This window comes from Thermobia domestica, chromosome 9 (assembly GCF_964235325.1).
Source record: "Thermobia domestica chromosome 9, izTheDome1.hap1.1, whole genome shotgun sequence".
Classification (NCBI taxonomy): domain Eukaryota; kingdom Metazoa; phylum Arthropoda; class Insecta; order Zygentoma; family Lepismatidae; genus Thermobia; species Thermobia domestica.
In genome coordinates this window covers 135,982,476-135,994,591 of record NC_137462.1, presented here as the reverse complement: position 1 = coordinate 135,994,591, position 12,116 = coordinate 135,982,476, and the positions used below count along the sequence as shown (strand labels likewise).

At 31.6% G+C, this 12,116-nt stretch overlaps 1 protein-coding gene across 1 annotated transcript in view; it reads right to left on the bottom strand.

Annotated features, from left to right (window-relative positions):
* Nucleotides 1–727: 727 nt before the first annotated feature.
* LOC145695053 (uncharacterized) overlaps nucleotides 728–12,116 on the bottom strand; it is a 30,317-nt gene continuing 18,928 nt past the window's right edge. The window contains exons 2-3 of the mRNA XM_081771886.1: nucleotides 7,420–7,989; nucleotides 728–872 (exon numbers count right to left, since the gene is read on the bottom strand). Coding sequence (XP_081628012.1) covers nucleotides 7,438–7,989 — 552 coding nt within the window. The 3' untranslated portion in view covers nucleotides 728–872; nucleotides 7,420–7,437. The remainder of the gene's footprint in view (nucleotides 873–7,419; nucleotides 7,990–12,116) is intronic.

The following is a 12,116-nucleotide window of genomic DNA, read 5'->3' as shown; positions in this document are numbered from 1 at the left end:
AAAACGATAGTTTACGTTTACGTGTCAACTATGCGTAGACAATGTAAACAACGTAGACTATGTAGAATATGTCAACAACACGTAATTTAATATGGCATCGTGGACAATAAACGAGCTTTATTTTGTCCTTACCTTGCGAAATTGCGTACAAAATAAAATGCCTAGACCAGCGAATAGTAACTTTCGAATACTTAGTTTCGTCTTGATGAAGGAAATTGAAAAATATTATGCATTTTGTAAAATATGCAAGAAAAAATTGTCAAATACAGCAGATTCAAGACTGAAAGCCCAAAGGTGAGAATTAGTTTTGTAAATTTCATTATAAAAGCAGTGCTCGAAGTGGAAAATCTAAGAAAGTGGTATGTGCAGAGCAGAGTAAACATACAGGTTAAACAATTCCCTCTACTTTTTATATGATAGTCGTTTCCCTTATCTTTCGCCGCACCGAAGCAAAACAACTGAATGAGGAAATATGAACAAACGAGCAACGAAATTGTTCCTTACATTTGATAGTGGTTGTCTACATAGTCTACACGGGAAAAGGTGTAATGTAGATTACGTATAGATTACAGTAGACAATCGCGTAGACGTAAAATTATAGTTTACGGCACATCACTGGATTACACTTCTAAAATAATACCATATGTTTAATTTATTGTGTCTTAAAGATAAATATTCACCTTTCGAGTATTTGCCTATAGATACAATAAAAATAAAGTGCACGATATAATTTTAATATAAAATATTTATTAATGAAGTATAAAAATTAGAGTGTGAAGTTCTATATACAAATGAAGCTGGCGATGATATGATGATGATCTGATGAATTTGAAGTTGACTGGTAACAATGATAACGGTAACAACAAAACAACCTGCAAAGAGAAAAAGAAGTAATATGAATATTTATTATTTCTCAGTAATAGTTTTATTTGTTACATTTAAGATAATAATAAGAATAAAAATAATAAAAATAAAAATAAAAATAAAAATAAAAATAAAAATAAAAATAAAAATAAAAATAAAAATAAAAATAAAAATAAAAATAAAAATAAAAATAAGAACAAGAATAAGAATAAGAATGAGAACGAGAATAAGAATAAGTATGAGAAAAAGAATAAAAATAAGAATGAAAACGAGAATAAGAATTAGAATGAGAACAAGAATAAGAATAAGAATGAGAAAAAGAATAAAAATAAAAATGAGAACAAGAATGAGAATGAGAACAAGAATAAGAATAAGAATGAGAACAAGGATAAGAATAAGAATGAGAACGAGAACAAGAATATGAATAACGTATCATTACAGTTTACCTAATGTTTAACACCTCCAATTTAAAATGTAACCTTTCACTTATTCGAAACCTTGTATGTATGTTTTTTTCTAATTCAAGTTTTATAAGTGTAGATGTAATTGGCTCTCTGGTTTATTACCTAGTAATGGCCCATTATAATTTTACGCGCAATTTATGTGAATAACGTTACAAGTATTTAGTATGTAAGATTTGGTTATGTAATGTTTAGTATATATTGTTTTGAAGATACTATAAGAACACGAACAAAGGGGAGATGAGATTTGCGTAATTATGAACATTTTTCGAGCTGCGTTTATCGCGGGCGAATTGACACTCCAGATTCGAAAGAAATCTTTGAAGTAAAATATGACAAATACCATGGCGGGATTGACACGATAAAATGGTATGGCGGTAATGACAAGGCTGGAGAAACATGGAATCACAAATTTTACTTGTATTTGTAGCTTATAAATCTCTCATTAGTCAAATACTGGGACAGTATGTCAGATATCGGGATCATTAGAAAAATGTTTTGTGATTCATGCCAAAGAATGGCTAGCAGTAATAATTTCAGAGGCTGCCCTGCGGAAGAGTCCCCCTGTAGGTATGAAATCCTCCGGGAAGCAAATCTCCGATCGTGCTCAATAAGTGTATGGCTATTCGAAAATTCGTTTCCTGTACATTACCCCCTGCAGCGTTCGCGACCTAGATGGCCTGTCGGTAATTTTACTTTCGCCAGAGTTATAAATCCTACTGTGAGGCAGTTAGGATTTCCAGGTCTCTTTGCCAGATCCAAGTCTATAATAGCAGAGTTCCTATATTCTGCACAAAGCATCTTCCAAGCAGCTGTTTCTTGCTAAAATCCCCTTACCTGGCAACATGTCTTTTTCCTTTAATTCCTTTAGACACCTTTTGAACAGCAGGCGGTCTATTATTGCGAAACGCATCAAATACACTCGAAAAGACGTTTTGTGCTCGTTTTTATTGCTTTCGCGTTCGCAGCGCATTGTGATTAGCCATCTACATTTAAATATGTGGTCAGCGTATTCCAAGCGTACACATGAGCAATATAAAGGCGTTGCGAACGCTTCGAATAGCCGCCTACTAAGGGTATAATCCCTAGAGTATAGAAATTTTCCCCGAGAGAAATCGTTTCAAATAGCTGGCGACTTTACAATTAGGTTCATTTTCGAGATAAAAAAAAATGATTACGCGACTTTGTTCTCAAGTTAAATACGGCAAAATAATAATAATACATTATTATTAAAAATTTTCATTTCTCTCCCATTATACATATGTAATTTACGAGAACTCAAGGAAAGTTTACATTCTTTCAGAACAATATTGTTCTTGCAGATGTCTTAAACCATACTTTTCTAAATGTAGAATCATATTTGAAATATAATGTTGTTTTTAGAAGTGAATAAAATGTATTACTCCTGAACGGCATTTATATGTTACAAAAACTAAACTAAAATGAAGCTCGCTATCTTAGTGTAGATCGTTGTGATCAAAATGGAATGAAATGCAACGTGTAAATTTCACTACCTATATATGTATTATTTAAAAGGAGAAATAGAATCAAAACATGTAATACGTTCTGTCGATGTAATGAGATCAAAAATCTTTTTATCTTGGATATAAGTCGATCAATTTCACTCATTTCTGATTATTTAGATTTGTATTGGTCTGAATTCAAAATTGTAAATCTTGTTATATATTTAAAATAATGTAAGATAGTTTCTACGTAAATGGTGGTTTCTCTTGGATGAACACCATCATTTCTTTTTTAATAAAATGTCATAGAACATGTAATTTGTCAAGTGTTTCGATCTCAGAAAATTGATACTCCTTTTACTAGGATTTTGGGAATCAATAAAAATTGCCACAGTCTTTGTTTCCATCTTAGTGTCGTGAAAACAAATATTTTACACTTACACTTAATCGCAGTCTACATTAAATTCATTCATTTTCTTCTCCGTGATTTTGTTTCTCTACTACCTACTTTATTTATACATACACAAGTGTTGAAAACCATTAAGTTGGAAAATGATTTTTCCCACGAAAACATAAAAAAAGGTCCAATAAAGTTGCACAAATGCATCATTTAGGACTTATAGCATACTGGAAATTTATAGAAAGTATACAAAAAGAATTATATTATGAGAACAAATTGCTAGATTAAGGATCGGGTAAAAGAACGTAGTTAATATTTTGAGCTGTAAATTCAACTAATGTGCTAGTCGATATTTATGCGTGCCACTTTACACTCTTTGGATTATATTTTTTTTTATTTTATAGATTATCTTATGAGCTTTGTCCTTTGCTTTGAGGCTAGCCCTCTTGCTACCTCTGTTCCACACCCACCGGTATGTGGACGGACTCAACATCCGACTTTGACCTAACATTTGCTTCTCTAGTTATAACCTTTCATTTTATACTTTTGACTAGTTTACGTGGTCTTTAATTCCAAAATAAAACGTGGCTAAAGAAGATGGTGGTGAATGATAAAGAATGAAAAAATGAAATCTTTAAGTTTTACGTCCCACGATTATGCCGGCTAGGCTAAGGGAATGGTGATGATAAGATAAATAAAGAAAATGGTATAATAAAGAAAGTGATAGAAAACAGGAGAACCTCGAGAGAAACCGACATACACGGTGTTTGCCCACGGGCGCGAGCTGGGATCGAAACAAGGACCCATGTACTAGTAGTGAACGCTCTACCACTGAGCCATCGCGGCCTTTAATAATGAATGAAAATGTGGATTGAAGAGAGTGGAGGAAAACGGAAAAATACCGAGGAAACTTACGTATTCAGTGTTTCTCTACCACACAATCCTCTTGGAAAATCTGACATCGAAGCAGGGACCACTCACACCAGAGGTGAACGCTCCACTATTAAGCCACCGGGTCCCCGACTATATCTCCAAAACGACTCACGTTGATCTATTGATTTTCATGTTTCCAGGGGAAGAATCATTACCCAGAAGAATTTTTGGTGTTATTTTCAAATATAAAAAGAAAAAGGAGGAGACTACACATTACATCACATTATCATGTAACCTTCTGCGTTTACTGTCATGGTTTATCTATGTTATTATGTCATAACCATCCACAACATTCTCTCGCGTTACCCTTATTAGCGCGTAAAATTTTATCAAAATTAGAAAAAATCAAACATTATATAATTATCTATTTTTTGTCTTCAGAACTCAATTAGCAGAGTGCTATATACATATTCTTTCTCATGGCAATTAATTCACTAACTAATGCGTAAACATGGGAAAGTTTGTCTGTGTCTGTGTCTATTTCAGTTTTCTTAATTGCCGTAATATTAACAATAAGCATGTAGTAATTTATTCAAATCAGAGTCACAAGCATTCTTTTGTTTTTACTTTATGTAATAACATGCATTTATAATATACCTGAAAAAGTGTCATTGAAAGTCTAATAAGAAGAAAATGTTTACATTAGTTATCTTCACACTGAGCTAGCTACCCTCATATATGTACATACCTGGTATGTGTAATAACATAGTAGTGAAAACCTATTAGTACTTTTCGAAATGAAAAGACAGCAACATTAAGTTGTAAAAATTTCTTAGTGTAAGACCTAAACAAATTCTACCTGAATGTACTGACACATAATAAATTTGTTTCTGATACTTGCAATTCTTACAAAGATCACATTAATGGTTCAGGAACTGAAATAAATTAATTCAATTATTTTGATAGTAGCTTTCCTTACTGATAATGTGATCTTAAGCAAAACCTTTTGCAAATGATATTATATTTGCTATACAATTTGAATCCAAACCATCGATTTTAATTAATTACCTAATACTATCTTGTAAATAATCTTAATGAAAACGTTACAGTTGCAGCTTTTCTCTAGTTATAATTCTTTATAATTTTAGTATTAATGATTTGCGTTCTTCTTCTATTATTATTATTATTATTATTATTATTATTATTATTATTATTATTATTATTATTATTATTATTATTTTCCTTGTTGGCAGGTCCTGGAACTGGTGAGTTTTTCTCCCCTATGTTCAAGCCTGGAAATGTTTCTTGCAAGTTTCTCGATCTTCAGCTTTTATGTTTCTTTATAGGTTGGAATTTACCAGAGTGTCGTAATATTGCTATTCAAAAATTGCTATCATAGACGCTATTGATTTAAGTTATAGCACTAATGTTGTTCCTTAACTGCGACTGGTTTTAAAATCCAAGTAAATCTTTGAACGAAATTAAATTTCACATTAAACAAAATTTTAAGAATGTCGAAAGAAAGGAATAATGATATGTTGGAGTGTATTAGATAACAAATAGGCAAGCAAATTTCGTTAGATATTCCAATTTTCGGAGTCACATTTGGAAAGATAGTAAGAACTAACTTTACTTCTATCAGTAAAGGAAAGAACAATTCTGTACTGCAGCGTGTTAGAATCTACGTACATATTGACTTTAGGATTTGTAAATTATTATTAATGTGGTGTGTCTTGGAATAAATATCGACTTTATGCTTTAAGCATACATATTTATAACCTGACCTGCGTTCTGTTACATTTATTTTGGAGGTGCATTAAGAAAATTAGATGTTTTACCTGAAGCAAATCTACTACTACCTAGTTTTATGTTCTAAGAGTAGCTAATTTAAGCTTATGATCGCTTAGGTTAGTCAAATTTAAATCAGGTTATCTTAGTTTTCGAAAGTGAGGTTCGAATAATTTTGCTAAGTTAGGTTACGTAATTTTAACAAACTTTACAGGCAGTTAAAGAATTAATGATCATGTCACTGGTAAAAAAAAATGGAAACGCTTAGATAATTTCGAATTAGCCTTATAATACTAATTTGAGTATATTGAATTAAATTAAATTGCTTTCAAAAATATGTCCATCAGGTCTCGAGAAAAATTACCTCAAAAATAGGGATCTTAGAAATATCGCTCATAAATCAGTACGAATGCAACAAGAGAATCATAATTAGGAATTTTTTCTTAATATTTTCCACTTTCATCAACAACTATAAGAATTCGAACACTTAAAATTATAAATTTATGGTAAGCAAAAAGAAAAAAAGATTCGTATTCAAAAGTTAATGAAATATGAGATGAGACACAATATTTTGAAATAGTTTCGAATCTAAAGCCAACAAAGAAATAGTTGAGCTAACAGGCAATCTTCGTTCCAATAAATATCACTCGTTCTCGATTACTTACACAATTTCGAATTTTCTTAAATGAGCATTGAACTCCTTTTCTTTTAATTAGTTGTTCCAGCTCTAAATTCTACAATAGTGTTAGTGTAATTTGTTGTTAAATGTCCAAAGATAACACTATTTCAATCAATATATCCCGTCATTAAGCTAAAAAGAACGATATCGGGGAATGTATAACCTCATGTTTAGTTTTCTAGAAACTCGATAAAAAGAAAAAAGAATATAAAACTGTAAACTTAAAAGCTGATACTGTACGATAACCATGGCCCCTATTAAGATAAAACTATTGTAATATTAAAGTATAGATTCATTGAACTTTTTATTATGAGAGTACACCGTGTGACCAAGGCGATATATATCTAACTCAAAATTTTGGTTAACTCCTAAAACTTTAACTTTTGTTCAACTATAAATTTGTCCAAAATGGGACATATACGAATCGATAGATAGCATCAAGCTTAACAAAATCGAATAGCTTAGGTTGAAATATCATGCGTCATTTTTGAGAAAATCTACTAAAACGAATTTCTATAGTGCTAGAAAGTTACGTCATCCTTGTAACATAATTCTCATTTTTTTAAAGAAAAATTCTCTCTAAGCAGATCTATATGTATTTTTGTGTTGTTTATGTAAAAAAAAAAAACACTATTAAGTACTAAATGGCAACTATTTCTTCTTTCTGTTCTTTCAATATATACTATTTATATTTTTTACACTAGATTTAGCAATATTTGTATTATACAAATTAAATTTACGGTCACTGACTATTAATTCAGTGACTCCAAAACCATTTACAACAAATGAACAAAGCGTACCTTCACAATAATATTTTTCTGTTTCTCTAAGTTTAGAAATAAAGTCAAACAAGACAAATTCAACATGATTAGAAATGTATGCAAAACTTACCAGGTACTCACTCATCTCTTAACCATGATAACTATGGCCGCCGTAACTGTAGCCAAGGTGTCCACTAGAAGCGGAAGTAGGGTCTGCATACGTCGCGGCCTTCGGTGCGAGAGATGCAGTGTATGTATATGGCGAAGACGAGGAAGCAGTATATGCAGCAGAAGTGGCAATTGGAGAAGAAGCAGCGGTATTAAAAGCAGTATAGGCTGGAGCAGAAGAATACCCCAGACGAAGGCCACTATAGCCCAGGGGGAGGCCTCCTCCGTAGCCAAGAGTGCCAAGGCTAGCTCCACTAAGGCCAGCGAAACCAAAACCCAGAGGGCTAGAGCCCAAGCTACTGCCATAGCCAAAGGAGGAAAGGCCTCGTTCAACCCTCAATGGACTCAAACCCAATCCTTGAATACCCAAATTGTTGCTGCTAAGGTAATCCAGGCCTCCAAAACCCAAACTTCGGTAGCCTAAGCTACCATAGTCTAAGGATGTGAGGCCTCGTTTCTGGATTTTCCGTCTCGATGATGATGGACCCTGTTGAGGCGCAGCAATGGTTGAAGTCAGAAGACAGACAAAAATCTGAGAAAAAGAATGAAATTGAATCAAATAAGTACACTATAATATATTTAGCTGAGATATTAATTAATTTAAACAGTTAAAATCGACATTATGAAAACGTTATCGACATTACAATGGTACGTTGTATATTTGTGGGTCATGTTGTATGTTTGTGGGTCATAAGGTATTTTAAATATGAACTAGGCTGTCTGATTCTACTATTAGAAGAAGAGGAATAAAAAGAAATAGTGTGTAGATATAATGTTAATATATAAAGATAAAAAAAATGTTTTAAATAATGAGATTTTGGTAACGTTGTTGTCAGGACAACCAGAAAAAATAGAGCTATAGAGGTTTGTATGGAGGTAGACATCTTGAAGGATAAGTGTGTAACGTAATGTACACTTCTGAATTTTGATTATTAAATGAATTGTGAAAATAGATGTTGTAGAGTCTCAATAATTGCTAAAAGAACCAGGTATCGTTATAACATTATGATTACATGCTGAAGCAATGAACAGTTTTATCGGCTAATGATATTAGCGCAGAGATAATATTGTATAGAATGCTTTAAATGTCACACATAAACTAATAATATTTTAAAAGTTTCAGCTTCTAAATTGCTAAGTAGCCCATTTATCTTTCTCAAGAAATAAACCATTTGTTTCAAGTAAATTGAACTATCAAATATTTAACTATCATCAAAGTTATTTCCATCTTTGTTTCTCAAAAAATTACTCTGCTATGAATTTTACTAGCTACCTGTGTTACAGACTACACAGGATTATGACCGGCCACCAATTCGTATAGTTAAGGGGTATATGGTCTATACATCGATTCTAATCGTAGTTTTATCTAGCACTCTAGATTGGAGGACTCTATCTTTTAATTCAACAAGTTTCTCTATTGGTTTATAATGTTAGTTAAGGCGGGGTTTTCCTATACTTCCTAATCATTCTTCATTTATTTGTTTTTGTAAATAACTCAATTATTGTTTCAAAAATTATAAGGTATTCTGAAAGAGGGAAAGTTTAAAATTAAAATTGCATGCAGCTATGCAGTTTGGTTAACAAGAACCAAAAGTTAACCTTAACCAATGTACAGTAAAATTTCTGTACAATATTACAAAGCAGATACTGTAGTTAGGAATTTCATGATGATTTCCAGCTGGTCAAGTGGCCAGTGCATATCGATTTCGGTCCGCGTAATCCAATGATGGGATGATGACAATGAGAAAGAACGGAAACCTATGCACACGGAAGTTGTCAGCCACAAAATATCACATTGCGAATAGTATGACAGAGACAGAAAGTTTACAATGTAGATGCAGTTTCTTTCTAAAAATAAACTACGTAAATTTGTAACAAAAAGGAACACTTAGAAACCGTAAAATATTTGTATACTACATGCAACCGAGTTTATATACTGAGAAAGGTATTTAATAATATTCACAACAAACTACAGGCAAATATGCTGTCGCGAGATAATTGGTAAATAACTCCCTATGGTTTACTAGAGTTACAACAGTACGTTGTATATTTTTAGTTTTGGGTCATAAGATATTCAAAATATGTACTAGGCTGGCTGATTTGTACTATCTGAAGAAGAGAAAGAAATGTTCTAAATGATGTGATTGTCAGTGTATAAAAGATATTCAAATGTTTCAAAAAATAATAAGGTTTTGGATATCAGGTTGTCAGGGGCAACCAGAAATATAATATAAATAAATGGAATGAAATAAGGAACGGAGTGTGTGTTATTAAATGGCTCAAATATATATACATTATAAAAAGAACCAGTGATTCGTTTATCGTTGTATATGGTGCCGAAACCCGGGAAGGAAGGAAAAGTTTAATCGTTATATTTTAATCGTTGTAGAGTTACGGGAAATGTTATTAATATTAAAGTAATAAAGACAAAGGTTACGTTTTAATCGTGAATTATTTATTATATTTAATATCAGGGTATTTGTCGTACTTCCAAGACTGTAATTTATTAACAATACATAAACTTTTTGCAGACATTCACTGTAATTTTAATGCAAAATCTTAATGTGATTCCTGTTTATGATATTGGAGATAGCACGTAGACAAGAACTAAGCAATCATGTTTTTGTTAAAGAGATTTTGTAAAAGTTAATTAATAGACCTATTGCAAAGCACCATTTCACAATTTCTTTTTAGTCACAATATTCAAAGAACCACTTTTAGAGCATTGTGTTAATACGAATGTTATACGAGTAATCATATTTTTGAAAATATTTGTAATGATTAAAATCCCTTTTAATTTTATATTGATATTAAATAAGGACAATACATATTATTTTATTTTCCTAAATAATAACTCAAGGATATTAACAATATTTGATAATATTACATCTATAGAAGCTATTCGAATTTAAAATATTTACTTTCATTAAAACATATATAATATATTACTTATATAAAATATATCTACTTGGGATTTTGAACTATAGTGTGTGATATGCAATTGACTTGAATTGTATTCATACTATCTTTTTATTTACTTATGTAGGATATACAATGGCTTACGTCAAGGACCCCAGTTTTTTTTTAGGAACACTGTTATAAAGTATACTCCATGAACTTGTAACCCATTGTATCTTCGTTAAGATATATTCTCTTCCTAAAGGATTATTGAAGTAGAATGATGCTTTACAGACATCTATTAATAAACAAATATTTTTTAAAAAGTAAAAAAAAAACTATAAACAAATATTTTTTTAAAAAATTAAATAACTATAAACAAATATTTTTAAAAAAGTTTTAAAAACCTATCTTAGTCTAGGATACGTCAGAACTAAACCATAATACCACTCAATTGTGTTTAATAATAATTTAAATTTTGCAAGTTATGGAGACTAAAAAGAAATGGAGTGTCCACTTTCAGTGAATATTAGCTACATCCGTATGACTGTGCAGAGCTCTTTCTGGACTTAATTTCCTTGTATTTTGCACGGGGGACTAGAGTTAGATCCTCAAAATTAGCTTATATGCTTCTAGCCCCATGTTAAGCTATAGTTCAACTCATCATTCAGGATTGGCGTTAAGAGGTTTCTAACCTCCAATCCAAAAAAGCACGTGCGTTGTAGTTCTACGCTTGAATTTGTTCTCATGAAAACTTTCACTTTTTGGACAAGGTCTTTTTTTAAAAAATGGTAATCTTCAATTAAATTATATGTTTACACGTTGCAATAAGGTAACCATAGAAGAACTGAAATTTGTTTTTATAAGAAAAGTCATGGTTTTTAACGCAGTAACTACTCTGCAAAAAATAATAATACACTAAGAATAAAATATATATTTCCGTTCCAGTATTCCGCAGAATAAAGGGAAAGACCTGAAGTAGGAGGATTTTAATATTTTACACCTAACCAATTCCATTAACAAGCAACTATTATTAAGGGACGAAAGAAAAAAAACTTCATAAACACTCATCTTTTATTTCCTTTTACGAAGGTTAGAGTGAAATTAACCCATGACAGATTTTAACCTCAAGCAATGGGAACGATCGGAAAATCCTAAAGAAATATACAACTCATTTCGTTGAGATCGTATATATATATTTCCGAATTTATACTGAAATATTTGTTCTGTTAGCACCTGATGTATATGTGAAAACCTGCATCATGGGGTTAATTTCGCCACGTCGTCCTTTAATGGATTACAACCTCTAACAGTAAGTTCCCCCGGTAAAATTAGAGGAAAGAAAATGCTAAGAATCATCATAATTAAACGAATATTACGAAAGTCAAAAGGAACGGATGGACAGACACACATCAGTTAAGACGACTGCTGAAAGCTTGCTTCAATTAGTCATAAAGGATCCTACAGATCCTAATTTTTGTTTAGCTAACATGCGTCATCACATTCCGACCTTGAATCAAGTTCTACGTCAACACAAGAAGTGAAACGTCACTTATTACGTATGTGAGTTAAGGGGTAACAATTAATCTTGAAGAATTCGTGATGGGAGGACCATGCACTTGAATTAATGTGCCGGTAAGAAGAAGAATAGAGAGAGAAAAGGAAGACAGTTAAAAAAATAATCTATTGGATTTCACATACTTTTAAGTTGAGAACAATTACTGCGTATAAAGAAACAAATAGTGTAATTGGTAAGATTGT